An 18,259-nucleotide genomic window follows, 5' to 3' on the forward strand; every position below is an offset into this window, starting at 1 on the left:
CACCCCAAATACAGCACTAACACATAGGTTTCAACTGTAAGTTCACTTGCAGAAAGAGATCTGCTAATACAATTGGAGGGTACAGAACTTCTGATAAACATTAAGTGAGGGAAATCAGTCTGGTTTCATTTTGCATGTGATAGCCATACAAAAACGAAACGATTCTGCTTTATAACTTGTCACCACTAGAAGAATAAACACTCAAAATAGAACTTATTTAAATCAAATTCTCTTCCTTTGCTGTGGGTTAAAACCTTGGGGTTTTTTTTCTTTCTTTTTTAATAGATTTTTGATTTCTGCTTTTCTATTCACCGGGAATTTCTTTATTATTATTTTAGTCTCATATTTAATCCTATTTAATGGGAGCACATTGGTGATATTTTATTCCACAATATTTTTATAGTTTAATTTTTTAATTTGAAGATTTAAGGCCTGATTCTGCCCTCACTCCTGCCAAGATAAATCAGGAACAGCTCCACTGAAGTTAATGAATTAACAACCACGTCAATGAAATCAGAGTTGGGCCATAACTAGTTTTATATATATCACAACCATACACTCAAGGTGCAGGAATGGGGATCAGTGGTAACTCAGAACCCCATAACTGAAGCAATTCATCCTGAGAAGAAAATATATTATGTATCTCCATATAGTGGATTTGGCAGCTCTCTGAGCCTTAATTTGGATTCATGTTACTAGAGATGAAGAATGATATCACCCCGACCACAATGTGCTCTCAAAAGTACCCTGCTCCCAAAAACTCATCTGAAACCCATGTGAAAATTGGAGTTTTCCTTTCCAGCCCTTATTAAACTAACTTTCTCAAGCTTTTTGTAAGGCTCTAACGAGTGACAGATGAAATGTTCTTCTATTATTTTTAATTAGCACTGTTACATTATAATTTCACCATTAGTGTTGCTTTAGATTGGAAGCTTTTCATAAAAAGGATCATTTCAGTTGCTCATATTGCATCTACATGCAGTGGAGCCTCCAGTTCTCCCTGGCATTACAGCATACAAATTCATGTTAATGCACAAACAAATATAACTCATACCCATAGTCATTAATCCAAAAGCCCATAAAGGAAAGGAGTGTTAACATGACCATGGAGAAATACCATTATGTTAAAAATGCATCACCACAATGTTTTAACAAATGAACTGAAAGTGATATAATTTCTTTACTCAAGGTTGAGGTTCTTATAAAAACAGACAAATACAAGACTATCAAAAATCAGTGTCTGTATTAGGGGAAAGAAAAAGGAGAAGACCAAAAAAGCTAATGAAGTACTGCTTCCCAAATACAAAACTATCAAAAATCAGTGTCTGTATTAGGGGAAAGAAAAAGGAGAAGACCAAAAAAGCTAATGAAGTACCGTTTCCCCAAGGAACTGGTCAGTCTGAGGAGTTCACTGCAGCAGGAGAGTGGCTAATTGAATAGAGTGACTGGAAACAGGGAAAAGGTTAGATAAATATAGTTAAATTTATGATTCATTTTAGTGCTTGGATGCCATTCTGTGCAGTGTTATCCCTTCTCAGGCAGGGCAGCTGCCAGCAGGGGATGGGAACAACCTCTCCTCCCCTCATGTACAGTTCTGCACCATTAGCTTGGCACGCTGCTGGAGAACTCACTGACAATAACCAACACCACAGAATGCTGAAAGGAAAATCCAGTGCAAACATGGTGTCACCACAAGTGGACAACATCTCTCCCAGAGAACCCAGTCTGGGATGTGGCAATGAGTCACTTCTCCTGTGCCAGCTGTGGTCTCCCTCCTAAACTTGAGTCCCATAGATGTACACTCAATTGGTCACACAGCTGGTGGGCAGGAGTTCCTGCAGGGGTTCACATGGAGGATACAACCATGGCTCCCTAGCACTGACCATGCCTTGGTGGTCACAGAGGTGCCCTGGTGACAATATCAGCCTCACAGTCCTGAGGGGTCACTCATCTCAGACAGCATCAAAGCTCAAAACCAGCCTGCACATCAGCACTGGCCTGTCAGATGCAGGAGGCAGTGTCAGCACAGGAGCTGGATAACTCGTTTCAAGAGCCACAAAAGCTGCAACACTACTGCTGCTGTCCTGCCTTGAGCAAGCTCATGGGCACACAGAGACCTCAGCAGGTCTTGCAAGCCACAAGTTCCCAAACTGTGACCCCCGAGCCTCCCCAAAATAGCAGAGCTTTCCTGGACAATCACAACAGCCTAATGTGCAGACACGTGCCCAGCAACCTCCAACCAAGCAGTTACACACATCCACTGACCAGCAAATCTAACTGCAGAGCCTCCTTGATCTTGCATTTGCTCTGCTGCAGCCACAACAGAAGAGTGCAGCCAGCAGCAGAATTCTCCTCTCAACATGGACAGAGAGTGAACAACCATCAGGATTAGTGGAATGGGATGCTGAAAGGAAGAGGGCTGAGATCCTGATTTGGTGAGAAGGTTATGTAGAGGGAAGGTTGGGAGATGCAAGGGAACTTCACCGTGACATATAGATGGGAGATAAAACGGTGGTGGCAAGAGATGCAGGTACCTGGTCGGAAGCAAAAGGTTCCAAGCTTGCAGTAAGGAGAACATGTGGCAGGAGAGAGGGGACAGGAAGTTTTACTCTTCTTTCATGTCTGTGTGGCAGAAAAGAAATCACAAAGGTAAGGGGCTGACAGGCTGGGGCTGGCAAGCAGCTGTGAGATTCCCAAGCTTTCTGAATTCCTGGTGGAGAGAGTGAGAGGCAAATTCAAACAGTCAATTCCCAGCCACACTCCTCAGTTGTGCTAGAAGCTGTGATGGTCAGCATCTTATTTTTGCTGCTTCTAGACATTCTGGCAGGACAGAGTAAGCCTACACTGGTGGGTATAGGAGCCTATTAAATCATCTCCCTGCTAAAGCCTGGCTCTTCTTTCCCTTACAATGACCTCGTGCTCCCTCTTTTGCTGGGCACACATTTCTGATGCCACACTCAGAAATTGAAATATCTGTGTATTTACTTCACACTGCAAAGTTCTACCCGTGGTTTTTTTGCAAGACCAATGATATTTTCCTTTTATTTTTAGGATTTACAGTTTGTCCTGCACACAGTCTTTGGGAAGCACACACCAAACTGCAGCAAATCAATAATTCATTTGACCAACAGAAAAATCCAGCAGGCTCCCTCTGAATCCAAACTATACATGGACAGATGCCAAATAAACCTCTTGATCCAGAGCCATTTAGAGCTCTGTTCTCTGGAAGCCACGCAGGCTTAGCAAGAATATGTTTCCAGGCATAGGTGTTTATATTCTTGCACATCCTTCCTCACAAAATGAACTCCCGATATATTCTAGTCAACCCCTGCACGTAAAAGAAAAGGAGAAATGGACAAGCATCAAGCTATGTTTTTCACATCAAACAGCAACAGTTCTGTCAGACCAGTGGGGAAAACAAGAACAAGCACTGCAGAGTTTTCCCCACCATCAGCCTGATGCCTGCATTGCCCTGTTCAAACACAGTGTACAAGCATTTGGATGAACCTCAAGGAGTGTGTGCTGCACTAACCCAGTGTGAGGAGCATGAAGAACTGGCTGAACTATGGCATCAGATACAGCTGCAACTGCCTTCCCCAACACAGGAGACGAAAATACACTTTTGCTCAATGAAATCAGCTCCCACAAAATGTATTCACCAGGTCTGAAGAAATGACAACCGGTGGTCCTAATAGAGGCAAACGTGATCAGACATTCTAATTACCCTTAAGTTTACCAAGTCACCACTACTGTCTTAAGCAGCTTTTACTATATAAGATATAGTAACTTATATAGGCATAAGTTCTGCAAGGATTTGGGCAGATCCATCTACCCAATGTGAGAGGTAGCGCAAGTGCTAAGAGTTACTGTGAGACGTCGTGAAAAGAAAGAAGAGAGTCATCTTGCAATCGATGGCAAACACAAATATATGCTGGAGGGAATTCAACATAGACAGTTCATACTCTTATGTTCATCAATGATAGCAAATTAAAACTGGTCTTACACACTCAATGCACAGGACTGGAGTATTTAAAAAAACCTCAATATGTTAAGCGCAGTATATCTCCAGAGAAATTAGGTATTGACTGCATGCCTCACTGAGTAGAAAATCTACAAAAATCCATAGGAGGCATTGATCCAAATATTACTTTTTAACACTAACTATGTAACAATTTTTTATATCTGTACCCAGTGTACATTTAATTCTCTTTAAGTATCAATCAACAAACAAAAATGTAAGATTGTTTATACAGTATGGTCATTTCAAATGAATATGATGAATACACTCAAATACTGCACTAAAACTCACAGTGCAGTTGGGCCATACAGAATTCGCAGCAAAATAAAAAGGTTTTCAATTTGAAATCCTCACATGTTGGTTGCAATGATATCTAGCCACCAAATACAGGAATGCTGGTGGTGTGGGGCAAATCCTGTGGCAGAGCCCAGCTCGGGCCTGACTTGGTTCAAAGTGAGCTGTAGACATAGGGATGTAACTGAGGTTGCAATGAATACTTGTACTTCCACAAGTCTTGAAGCCCCCAGACAATGGTACAGAGGAGCCAGCCTGTGGAGCCCACACCCACTGTGCAGAGCCCTGCAAAACTGAAGCCAAAACCAGCATGAAGAGCTGAGACATGAGGCAGGGCAGCTGCTCGCAGCCTTTCCCAGCTCAGGGGAATTCCTCTTCAGCTGCAGCACAAAGTCAAGGTTGCCAACACCATCAGTACACACCAACACACACTAAAGTGACTTGTTTGGAGACAGCAATTTACCATCAGTCACCACAGGAATGGCACATTCAATGCAGCCCTTACCAGAGACTGCTAGAAAAACGTGGACTACTGCCACCCAAAAGTGCTACCATGCAGTGGGTGCTGGCAAGAAACTGTCTGGATCTCACAGGACTGCATATCCTCTACACCTGATGAACTCCCTGGAGAGCTTGGGGAATAAATAGACATGCAGCTGAGTTAAACTCCCAATTCAGCTAGGGAAACACCAGGGCTGATTTAAATTAGTGGGAAGTGGTTGCATTTGATTGGCTTTATGCAAGGAGGTTATCAGCTTCAAGCATTGCCAAGAGGCACTTTTGAAAGCAACAAATTCATAATTTTCTTTTAGGTTTCAGCGTGTACCTCAAATTGCTGCATTCAGGTAGCTACTTCATGAGCAAGTCAAAATGTTCTCATTTGTCTAGCTCAATACAGCAACTGGAGCTCTTCAGGGGTTTTGAGGCTTGAGATATTTATGTTACTACGTACATTCAGGAAATGCCCTCTAGAGAGGATCTCATTTATAGAAAATTACATTTAAAAATTACAACTACATTGAAATATAAGAATACTCCACTCTGAAAAACTGGGTAACACCAGGATGAAGGCTGTCTATGCACTTCAATTTGCCAGGCTTTAAACACTTTGAGAAGAGCACCCCACCTCACTTGGTAGCTGAGACTGTGCTGAGACTCAATCCCAAGTCAGGAGTACAGGAGGTTGTTGACCCATGAACCCCTTGTCGCAGCTGCTGGACGTGGTTTAGAATCCTGAAACATCTCTGCAACTCTAAACTTCCCGACAAGAGATGAGACGATGGAAACCAGTCCCTGTGTTCTGCCATCTGGACCTGCGCAATCTGCCCTGGGATGCTGAGAGACCTGCTGTAAATGGGAACAGGTAATTTGACCTTAATGGATTCAGGCTGTTACAAGGGCAAAGCTGAAGTATTCAGTGTGAATAGTTTGGATTCTCTGCGACATGCCAGATACCACACGATGTTCTGCAGGCTCTTCCAGCAGGAGCATCACACAAATCTGCAGATCTTCTGTTTGCAGCTATTAACAAGCAAAAAAATTTCCTGTGTAAGATAGGGATTAGCTCCTTTCAAGCCATTTTCTGAATATTTTATTTTCTGGAATCTTACACTTTCCACCAATTCCATCATGGTTTTAGCTATTTGAGGGTGTATTCTAACCCACAGATTACAAAAGACAACAACTTCACTCACACTTGCATGTACACACCTTTTGTCACCCATCTCCCTGCTCTTTGAAATTAAAGGAACCATCTGTCCTGTAATCACATACCCATCAACAGACACCTGCCCTCTAGCAGCTACAAGTATCCAGCTGCCAAATCCCAAATATTCCAGCTTCCACCTATTGGTCAAACAGCATCCACAGCAAATACTGATAACACAGCCATGTTGCCCACACTACCACAGAAACCAGCCAGAGTCACACCTCCAGGAAATCCAGGAAATGCGTGCTTGGGAGGCACAAAGAGTCCGAAACAGATGTCCTCTTCATGGAATTGTTTGGGTTGGGAGGGACCAACCATGGGCAGGGACACCTTCCACAAGAGCAGCTTGCTCCAAGCCCTGTCCAACCTGGCCTTGAACACTGCCAGGGATGGGGCAGCCACAGCTTCTCTGGGCACCCTGTGCCAGTGCCTCAGCACCCTCACAGGGAAGAGCTTCTTCCTGAAGTCCCATCTCAATCTCCCCTCTGTCAGTTTAAAGCCATTCCCCCTGTTTTATCACTACATGCCCTTGTAAACGGTCCCTCTCCACCACAAAATATTTTGTAGCAGGTGAAATTGTGCAATTGTCTCGGCAACAAATACTTGACAGTCTTATTTCATTTTTCCTAATGACCAGAGTTAAACGATTGCAGGTTTTAACAGCACCAGCAAATTATCAAGACCCTCTACATTACATGGTCAATGGTCCTTTTAATAGAAAAAGCAATAATACACAGTTGTTTGTGCCAACTAAAACTCGTTAGAAAGTATTAGTTTAAGGTAACAGTTCAGCAGCTATTAACAAGCACAAATTTCTACAGTTATCACTTGTGACATTATGATCCTGGCCAAGCTGGCAGCACAAATTCATTCCTTTTGTTTCAGGAGATCTTTGGGGTAAGGAGGTGGGGAACAGGGAGAAGAAAAGTTAACAAAAACACCATTTCATAGCAAGAGTCAAAGTTTTTCAATAATCACCATTTTTTTCACTAGCATAACATTAGAATTGACTTTTTGTCTTGCTGACATAGCAACTAAGAAAGTTGTGTTGCATTGACCATATTGATTGTGAACAATGCAGCCATCAGTGGGACTTTGCACCATATATATTTTCGATATTGACCTCCCATTCCCTTTTCCATGGCTCTATGGGTCTGCTATTGGATTTGGACTGCAGTGTAATAAACAGCTAAGGTTTAATTAATGGTAAATGAATACAAGACATAGGTTATGACTTTAACTAATTAGGGAATTGTTGAATTAAGTCTGCCTTGGAATGCAAGGCAGTCCAATCAATATCCAATAAAAGGACTATGTATGTAATTTACCTGCAAATGTGTTTCCAATACCATCAAAGTGAGTTTAAATAAGTAAGATATATGAAAGGCTACTGGAAAAAGATTTCAAAAAGTTAACACTTTATGGCTTCAAACCAGGTTTTTCTCCTCGCAGAAGGAATGTCATTGTGAAATATCCTCTCATAACACAGATGGTGACACTCAGACACAGCTCTCCCTAAAGGACAGTGCAGGCTCGGAGCATTTTTCCTTGACAGTGCAGCATTAGCAAATGTCTCTGTCTTTACAGCACATAGCAAACCCAAACCAGTACTCCCAATATGAACCAATTAGGTTTAATGGCAAGCTCTTCTTGGGGCATTTTTGTCCACCTCCCAGTACCATGCATTCTGCAGCCTTTCAATTGTACTTACACTGCTCCCCTTCCCCCAGCAGCCCTGGAGAAGCATTCCCAGGTACAGGAAGAGGTCACCACACAAGGGTCTGATCAACCCTGAGCAATCCCCAGGACTGCTTGTACTGTATACATCAGCTCACACAGCCTGATTACTCATTCTGTAATCACTCCTCTGGAATAAAAAAAGGAAACCTACCTACTCCCTTGTGGGCATCTACGCTGGTAAACTCTATTGTCCCATTATGGCCCTTCCTAGGATTTTCCTGATACTGTTTGTGGTTCCCATTGGGACAATATCTGTAGGAAAGTCCATAATCTGCAAGATAAACCTGGAAGACATGAACAGACAAATGAATAATGCTTTTGTCCTTTGAAAGTATAACCTTTATAATTAAGTCTTAAGAAACTGATAGGTTAAGGACAGCCTTAGATCTAAATTTTATTAAACCAAATGGTGCCTCAGAATAAAATATGTACATCTGGGGGCTATAACAGCTGCCCTCCCCATTTAAATCCTTCCACTACTATACTCTTATCTTATTTCAGAGTCGAGCTGAATTTCAGTCTTTTTATTTTTTTCATAAGCTCTCTCCTCTCCAGGTGGGCATCTAGACATCATAAAGTGCAATATGCCTTTTATATACCCTCACATTGCTTATGGGACCCCTTCCCCTCCTTACTTCAAGGCACATACACACCCCAGTTCACACTTCCCGTCAGCTGAGACTGTGCGACTTCAGAACAGCAGTGACACTTGAAAGCCAGAGGAACGGAGAGGCAGCAACTTCCCCTAGCACTGCTACACACAGGGCCCCAGCACTGACAGGGACCATGGCCACAGGGCTATTGAGCTTTAGCCTGACAGCAGCCTCCTCTTTTTGCGTGTCACTGTCAATAACTTTGTACTGACAGCAACTATTTAAATATAAAGGATAAGATAAAGCATAACAAACTATACCCTCCACCCCAAAGAGCAATCTTAATAAATCATTTTTAATAAGTTTTAAAAAAGCTACAGAGCCAGACTTCACTCAAAGTTACTCTGAAGGAAATCTATGGAGCTAAATCAGTGTAAAGTTAAAACTTAGGGCTCCCACTGTGTATACTGCAGCATGTTTATACATTCTGCCACATGGCTTTAAACTAAAAGGGGGAGATTTAGGTTAGATACTAGGGAAGAAATCTTCCCTGTGAGGGTGCTGAGGCGGTGGCACAGGGTGCCCACCCAGAGAGGCTGTGGTTGCCCCATCCCTGGCAGTGTTCAAGGCCAGGTTGGACACAGGGGCTTGGAGCAAGCTGCTCCAGTGGAAGGTGTCCCCGCCCGTTGCAGGGGTTGGAACTGGATGAGCTTTAAGGTCCATTCTATCTCAAACCATTCTGTGATTCTAGGATTTACCTTTCCATCCTGGCATAGGTAATTTTTATTCCTCAAGATGCTTCACTACCTAAATAAGCTGGGGGAGGAAACCCCTCAGTTCTGAAAAACGTATCTTGGATATGCACTTGCATGTTCTTGGGAATTAACTGTGAAAGATGTGAATAATGGAAGTAAAGCAAAACACTATAATCAGTAATAACAATGGGGAAAAAAAAAGGAGCAATAAAACTGAGGACAATCAAGTAATGCACAATACAATCACCCACCACCCACTGACTGATGACCAGCCTAAGCAGTGATCAGGGGCTCCCAGCCGACTTGCTGCCGTTTCTATACTGAGCCTGCCATTCCAAGCTCTGGAATAACCCTTTGGTTAGTGTGGGTCAGGTGTCCTGGCTGTGCTCCCTCCTGGCTTCCTGTGCCTCTCCTCACCGGCAGAGCATGGGAAAATGAAAAGTCCTTGACCCAGGGTAAGCACTGCTCAGCAAAAGCTAAAACATCAGTGTGTTATCAACATTACTGTCATCCTAAACCCAGAACACAGCATTTGACCAGCTACGAGGACGAAAATTTGCTTTATCCCAGACAAAACCAGGACAGTTCTGCTGCTGCCAGTGAAGACAATCCCAAACACCCCATCTGGCCCCTACACCTCTATTTCTCTGCAGACATAGTGTAGGCAGTCCTGCAGCTATGGCAGTTCTGCCACTCACATAATTTAGATCATTCCAGTCTATGAAGTTGAGATTAACCATTACGTTGATGCTATACCCTCCAGCGGGGTGGACTTAATACATGCACATGGGCAATTACTGCAGCGCCGCTGACAAGCAGTAACTTGTTGAAAGCAGCTGGAATTTAATCACAGTCTGTCCACTCCCCAATATTCCATAGGTTATTTTCTCCCTCTGTCATTCTCACACTCCCCCCTGGCTTTTGCCCCCTACATTGACCACTTCTCACATTAGGTAATTGCTTTTTTTAATAAATATCCAAGTATGGTACTTTCAGTTGGGAAAAAAGTAAATGCTACAGATTGTTATTGTTTTGCCAGTGGAAGTGATCTCTGGGGCAAAAGCTACATCATCAGAAGGCACACAGAGATCATTTCTACTAAATCACATTATATTAGAAAGCAAAACTTCTTATCTGAACCTTAGTTTTGTTCCCTCTTTAGCTAAAGAACAGTTTGTCCTACAAGTCTCAAATAAACTCTTATGGCACTCCTTTGTAATTGAATTATATCACTCGTGGTAGGAAACAAACAAATGAACAAAAAAACCCTCAAGAAAACTTAACACATTATTTTGGAGCACATTCTGTTGAACTACTGATTCCTGTTTGTGCTCGAGGCAGCTTCAAATCCTGGGACGGCTGGTCTCTTGGTTTTACTGTTTCTGCTGCAGGATCTGTGCTTATTTGGAGCGTGTAAGCTGGGATGCAGAACTAGCTTCCTGCAGGGTGATGGCTTTTAAGATTGCAGATGATGTTTTTCACCTGACAGACTATGCAAACTGTGATACAAGATTAAAGACCATAGGCATGTTTAGAAAATCTGGGACAAGGCATAAACTTTGTTGAGTTGACCGATTTGATTTTCTCCTGCATCCTTTCTCCTGTATATTCCTGATGCTCTGTTACCTGTTGTAATCAAGCCCACAGTCAGCATCAGAGAACTAATTTAAACTACCCTAATATCAAGTTTTGAGAGACTTCAGCATCCTTTGTGGGCTGGGAAGGAAAGAGCAGGCTAGAAGGTGCATCCCTCCCAGGCTAAGTGGTACATCTTGGGTTTTGCTTGACTTCAGATTTCCAACAGGTACAGTTGACCAGATACAATAAGATGAAATAGAGCGGATTTCAACTTTCACAAATTCAGGCTGTGTCTGTTAGAAAAACCAATACAACCAAAGCATCTCTGCCAGCTCTCTGGTTGTGTCTGCCTGGGAATGCTAGTTTATGTGATAGACACTCCCATATGGCAGCCCAGCCTTGGGGTCTTTCAAACTAAATAGCAGGGCATCTAGAAAGTAGCCACAAACATTTGTGAGTCAAACTTGAACTATGTAAAAGAGCTACCAGTTATCCTACAGATAAATCACAGTTACTGTGTACTCTTAATCTATTTTTAAGCGAGAGATTTGCTTTAAATACTCTCAGTAGTAGCATCAGCAGAGCAGTTTTAAATTTATACTGAAAAAACCCTCTAAAAGTGTGAAGTAGCTTTAGGTTATCTTGCCTTGGCTGGTGGTGGCAAGATCTGAAAACCAAGAAGTAATTTCCCCTTAAAGCCACTCATACATGACTGTAACACCATCTATGACAGCACCGCAGTTTGCTCCAGAAGCTGGTCATGAGAGTCATTGCCCAGCTTCCTTCTAGTTGAGCCATTTATCACTTCCATAACTTTCACATCAGATCTGTGCCACAAACCTCTCAAGGCAAAGCTTCTTGGCCACCAACAAAAATCAATCCCCCTCAGCCTGTACAAAACCAGCAAAGCACTGTTACAACCTTGCCACAACCATTATCAGAACAACTACGTTCTTTTAAATTACCATTAATTTCATTTCATCAATTCTCATTATAACCCTTTCATCATTAAAGAGATATATAGTTCTTTATAGCTAGTTGTCACTTTTTGATAATGTAACATAGCATGTCCTTCCAAATTTGCTCAGAACATGGGGGTCGAGGTGGTAATGAAATTGTAGGCTGCTCATAGAATCATAGAACAGTTAGGGTTGGAAAGGACCTTAAGATCATCCAGTTCCACCCCCCCTGCCATGGGCAGGGACACCTCCCACTAAACCATATCACCCAAGGCCTCACTGTTGCAGGTTTTTTAAGGGTATGGGGAGGGGAAAAGAAGATTAATATTAGAGTATATAGAGAAAATTAAGTCAGTGTTAGTATGTGTTTCAATAACAAATATTTTTCATCTGCTTGCCTTTTTTTAGGAACAACAAAACAAGAACAAAAAAACGGGACAAAACATATGCAGAGTCAGATAAACAAGACACTTGAAACAAGAAGTGGTAACATGGATGACGAAGGTGCAACAGTGACATAAGCCTGGAACAGCTGGGTTTAGCTGTGTTACCCTGCACACTCCTTCCCACACAGTGACTTATTTTAACTCCTGTTTTTGTTCAAGTTTCTCTGTTTTACACGTCCCAGCTTGCACTAGACTCAGCTGTGCTTAGCACAGTCTGTTATTAATAGATTTTATTACAGATCAGGAGCCAGATTTCTAAAGTCTTCACACTTAATTCCATGCAAACAGCCACACAGGCACAAGTAATTATTGATGTGCATGAGCACCCAGCCATAGATTCAGCGTCCCCTTGTCCTTCCTGGGCAGGACTCCCTCATGGTGTTTTACATCTGAAGTGCTAAAAATCTGCTAAATTTATAAAACTCTTGCAAATTGCATATGTTTTGATATATCTATAAACTCCACTGATCTGGGAAGCCATAAGCCTGGCACTTGGGATTCTCATGGCATTCTCGAAGCACACATAGCAGGAGACTTATTGCTGAAAAGATAACAATACAGTGATTTTTTTGTACATTTGCTTTCCAGTGGTTCCATTACTCAGCTTATGTAATGTGCTGTAAATAATTAAGTAGATACCTACTAACAAGAGGCAGATTGGTTGCTAATGGCCGTATTGCTGTCAGCTTCAGTTGGACACTGCACTATAAAAAGGGTAAAGGCAGACTGAAGTCTATCCTGGGAGAGGAAGTCTGAACTATAGTCTTTGGGACAGAAATAGCATCTTCCACAAAACAGCAGTCAAGGAGGAGAGCAGGTTAAACAAAGGGAAGTGGCAAAGAAATCTTCTGTGACATGGCAAGTCCTGATGCTAGGATCAACTGAACTCCAACTTATTTGGGGCATTACTAACAAAAGAAGTTAGATGACTGTAAACTGTTCTATCCAAATGTAGCGGTTGAATTGATGAAAGAACATTAAGGCCATCTGATTGTGAAGCTGCATCTCCGACCAGGGTTGTAGCCATGAGCTACACCTCAGCTGTTTCTGTGTGGTGTCTCTGCACACTGTATCCTTCCTAAAAACATGTGAAGGAGAGCAGAAGATTTTCTTTTTTCTCAATTCATCTTCCCTTTAGCAAATCTGTCATATCTGTCATACTGGACTAAAGAGCAGGAATCACAATGATTCATCTCACAATGAAAAACAGCTTAAAGTTGGAATTATTTTCATGCATGTTTTCCCCCTATGATCAGTGTGTGAGCTCTGTATCTTCTATGCCAGTCCACTGAAAGCTGCTCTTGAAAGTTAACATTTTTGTATTCTTTTTTACTTTTCAGTTAGGGCTATCTATGGTAATCAAGTCTGGGAGCTTTATTCTGTAACTATCTTGTTGAAGAAACGTTTAAAATCAAAACTAGAACTGAGGTGCAAATGCAATTTAAATGTACAGCTTAGAAATCCAAGTAAGCAATGTCTGGTGCAGACTGGAGCCTTCAGTACGTCTGCCCATATATTCCATAGGGGAAGAAAAGGAAAATACAACAAGGCAATTGTTTTGAAGGGACATATTTCCAAGCCTAATTTGATGTATTAAAAATTCTGATTTCAAGAGCTTCTCTGGTGACAGTTTGTCCCTTCTAATAGTACCACAATTTAAATGAGTTTAATGGATTTGAATTTCCCTTTTAGAGCCTGTATCGATGTTGCTTACTCTGATCATACAAACAGCTGCTGCTACACACCAAATTATCTTTAACTCGCTGTAATACTGAGACAGTGCTTTGCTTCTTCTGTAATTTAGAGGTCTGATGGCTTCAAGTTTTCTTTCAGGCCTCTCCAAGATTCATGGGCTGCGCACTTCCCTCAGTACATCACTCCTGCTCTGTCAGTCATTGTGCTGGGTCCATGTTCAGAAACATATTGACTACAGAATTGATCTTTTGACCTGTAACTCACTGAATGGCCTCTCTCCCTTCTGCTGAATAGATCTGCAGCAAGCTGCTCTTTGAGGTCAGTTGATTCTGATCTTAAAACCATTTCTAAACATCATTCGGAGGTCAGCGAGTGACAGGACCTTTATTTGTTTCTTTGCTTTGCCACAGAAGATAGGGGAAAGCAGTATGGATTTCACACATTCTTTCAAAAAGGGAGCTATGGTAGTTATTGGCTGTGGTGTAAATTTACCAGGTTAATTTAAAGAAAGACAGAAAGTAGCAGCAGAAAGTCTAACATGGAAAAATGATCTTTTTGGGAACTGCAGGAAGTCAGAAACAAATTCACACATCACAGTGCACATGAACAGTCACTAAATGACAAAGGTACACATGGTTTTTGGAGCAGATTTCTCTCTCTTCACCAAAACAGAATATGGAAATACATTTTGAATATATATATCTTAAAGAGATTAGTTATGGGTTTCTTTTAAAAGCAAATTTCTGGAATTAAAGAACAATTCCAATTTCTTTTCTCTTAAAATCCTAGAACCTAAAGACAATCCACTAACATAAAATTACTTAAAAGACCTCACCATATAAATAGTTAGGTCAGACAGCTTTATTATGCCAACTGCTGCTGGAGCTATACGTCCCTCAAATTATATTCCTGAGTTTGAGTTTGCCACTGGCTGGATGCTCTCACTCTATATTTAAGAGATTAGGTTGATCATGTTACCTCCCAGTTCCATTGTTGTAATAAAACAAGACCAAGGCAATCTAGCTATGCACAATTTTAGCAGAGAGAGAAGGTTGGACAAACCACTTTACAGGCATTTGGTAGCAGTAACAGTGTCTGAGGTTTTATCTGAAGTGTCTAAGGGTAGTACAAGATTGCCAACTTAAAATACAGCATCTCTGACAACAGTTTGAAAGATACAAGACATTGTATTCCATATTGTTGTCATATTTAATTGGTAGTAATGCTCCACTGATACTATTCTGGTAAAAACAGATAATACATTCAGCTCACCCGCAAGTTATAAAGACATCTTGATTTGTAGAAAAGGCTGTCACAACATCATGAAGTCTTACATAGGAACTGGACAGGTTTGGAATAGGAAGCAGCAACTTCCATGGCAAAATCACATGCAAATTAATGGCACATGCAAATAGTCAGGACATGACAAGTGAAAAAATGATCTGTGCAAGTAGACATGTGCTGTTCTGAATACCTGAATCCATGTGAGAATATTGTCTAGTACTGCTCCTAATCCAGATAAAGAGCATTCACTGAAGTATGGGGCAGAAGGACATGAAAGCCAGCAATTCCAGAGGAGGGATATTCAATTAGTGGCTTATGTAGGTCTGCCAGTTTGAAAGTTTTTTCTCTGGTGTTGGTGAGGTTAGTCCTTCTTTTCATGCCCCACAAGCCGCAGAGCATATGTGTTTCAAGGTATTGTCAAAGCTGTGTCTGTAAAAGAATTTATTTGACCAGAAACAGTCCCATTAAGCCACCTGCCCTGCTGTGTAAGCTAAATATAGTGCACATTACCTTAAAATGCATTTAGAATCATCACTCTCTACATAACTGTAGACTGGCATTGTATAGTTGCCATAGCTTCAGTGAAAACAGCAGACCTTTGACCACTTGCAGAATTTCTGGGGCACATGACTGGGAGCTTTATCTGAATAACAGCTGAACAGCTCTGAGTTTTCTTAAGCACACAGAAATGAAAATTTAATTCACACCTTACAAACTCAAGCAAATATTAGAAATTCTCTCCTGCGAGCTCTTCTGAATTAGAATGTGAACTTCTTAAAATGTTTCATAGAATAATTTCAATGGAAAAGAAATTGTACTGAAACAAAATTCTACACAAAACCTCTCAGCAGTAACATATACTTTGTATATGTTGGGCTAGGCAGTACTTAAAATGCAATAAGTATTGATTTATTTAATGTAACAAGTTTCCACCAAAAACCTCTGTCCAGCAGCTCACAAGTACCTTATTTTTAAGGTATTTCTGTCAGTGAATTCATGAAAACAAAATACTAGTATAGCACAATCTTCATGCAGAAAAGATAAGAAGCAAATCAGAATATCACCCCACAATGTGGCTAATACAAAAGCAGCAGATCAAAGTCAGCTACATGTCTTAAAATTTTATGATTACTGTAAATGGACACTTCCAAAATGACTTCAATATGAAAAACAGCAGCATATCTTGCTGTCATAAAAATATACAATAGCTAAGACAAAAAAAGTCATTTGAGTATGTTAATGGGTCTGGGTAGCAGATCATTTTGCCTCTAAACAGCCACCTCCTTTGGATTCAGTAGGCTGGAAAACACCATAAACTGAGATTATGTGCTGGCTGCTACTACTTTTTAAGACCCTGGTTGTTTTAAACAGCAGTCATAGTTTTCAAACTATGGGGTTTAGAAAGCTGGAAAGTTAATTTTGACTTCAACATCTAACTTGAAACTTGTAAAAAAGCAGCTATAGTTAATCGTTCAACCCCCAATGGCAGGAGCTGTTTTGCAAGATCTGTTTCTTAATCACTGCAGCAGAAAACACAAATACTGAAAGAACAGAAGTATTGCTTACGGCTCATTATATTTAAGTGAAGTTAGAGACATCCTTTCTTCCTAAATGATATTTTTCCCAAGAAAAAAAGCAAACTTAGATTTTATTAATACAGGAATAAAAAAACAAAAAGACATGGTAAGAGTGTGTGGAATATGACAGGATCAAAAGATTTGTTTCAAAACGTTTCACCAAAATAATTCAATTTCTAGGCTGGCTTTAGGCTTTAGAGTGTTAGAGAGCAGCAACTGTAATCCTACTTACCTGTTATATAGAATCATAGAATAGTTAGGTTTGGAAAGGACTTAAGATCATCCAGTTCCAACTCCCCTGCCATGGGCAGGGACACCTCACACTAAACCATATCACCCAAAGCTTTGTCCAACCTGGCCTTGAACACCACCAGGCCAGGTGTTGTAATATCCATTGTAATATCTATTACAACAAGCAGGACATAAGAGTTCGCAAGCATGGAAACATATGACAATATTAGCCAGGTAGACCTTCCCAAGAATGACAATACAAAGAGCCACATCCTTAAACTTTGCTAATATACTCAAACTGGCACAACCTAGAACAGCAATTAGATCTTTGGCTTACCCTCTTGTTTAGCTGACCCATACATACCAGCACCCCAGTCAGCAGAGCACAAAGCAGAGGTCTGTTCTGCTTGTTTCTCAGACCTTAAACACCACAGAACCCCTCTCAGATTTGTTGTAAGAGTTTGTGAGTGTTCATGCATAAATTTCTTTTAATATGTGAATTGGTGATGCTGAATATACATGACTTAAAACTATCAAACTGTTATGAACACATTAGAGGAACAGTGTAGATAAGTAAACATATTTACCTCGTGTGGATTGGCGTAGCCCAAAAGTAGATTTGCTGCTTTAATATCACCATGAACATACTCATTTTCATGTATATATTCTAAAGTATCCAACTAGGAAAGGATTTAGAACAGAAAAGAAAACATCATCATCTTCTCCACTCTGTCCCTAACCCCACCACCAAATATTTCTCACACATGGAAATCTAGGCTACAAAGACTGAGCTGGCTAACAGTTTTTGTGTTAGAGCACAAGGACTACCCACTCTGTCCACAGGGTCTGTTCCCACCAGACACATAGGTGTATGGCAAATCAAAAATAGGCTGTGCTTTGCCATGAGGTATCCCTCTGTAACTACAAGCACTAGCTTAAGGTCACAAAGCAAGAATGAATCTAGTACTTTATAAACACTGAAGGAAATTTTGGGAACACAAAGCTCTCAAAAAGAACATACTCTAAACCTTAAGGTTTAAAATATATTTGATCCTGACAGTTATTCTGTTACCTGCATTTCATGTCACCATCCCCCTGCATCATCACCATCCTCTTTCACCTCTTTACTGAGGTACAAAATAGCTCCAATTGTTATTCAAATCATGTTTGCACTTGGAAACTCATGAAAAGAACATTCTAGTCCTCGTGTTTGGAAGGTACAGAGAGTGTTACAAGTTTGTCAACCATGTGGCTACAAAAGCCTTTCACTTTTTTTAATAATAATTATTATTATTGAGGTTAAAAGGAAACTTTGGAGGTGTCCAGCTTAAATCCCCTGCTTCAAGCAGGTCTAATGTAAGTTAGATCAGGCTGTAAAAGA

The 18,259-nt window shown here is 41.0% G+C and overlaps 1 protein-coding gene across 5 annotated transcripts in view; it reads right to left on the bottom strand.

The window, feature by feature from the left end:
• Nucleotides 1–18,259, bottom strand: part of VRK2 (VRK serine/threonine kinase 2) — a 69,744-nt gene that overhangs the window by 38,150 nt on the left and 13,335 nt on the right. For all 5 annotated transcript variants that reach the window (XM_057405780.1, XM_057405777.1, XM_057405776.1 and 2 more), the window contains exons 7-8: nt 17,466–17,558; nt 7,912–8,044 (exon numbers count right to left, since the gene is read on the bottom strand). In XM_057405780.1, coding sequence (XP_057261763.1) covers nt 7,912–8,044; nt 17,466–17,558 — 226 coding nt within the window. The remainder of the gene's footprint in view (nt 1–7,911; nt 8,045–17,465; nt 17,559–18,259) is intronic.

The sequence above is a fragment of the Pezoporus wallicus genome, unplaced genomic scaffold, assembly GCF_028554395.1.
Source record: "Pezoporus wallicus isolate ANWC-B61680 ecotype Strahan unplaced genomic scaffold, APGP_CSIRO_Pwel_v1 contig_6714, whole genome shotgun sequence".
NCBI lineage: Eukaryota > Metazoa > Chordata > Aves > Psittaciformes > Psittacidae > Pezoporus > Pezoporus wallicus.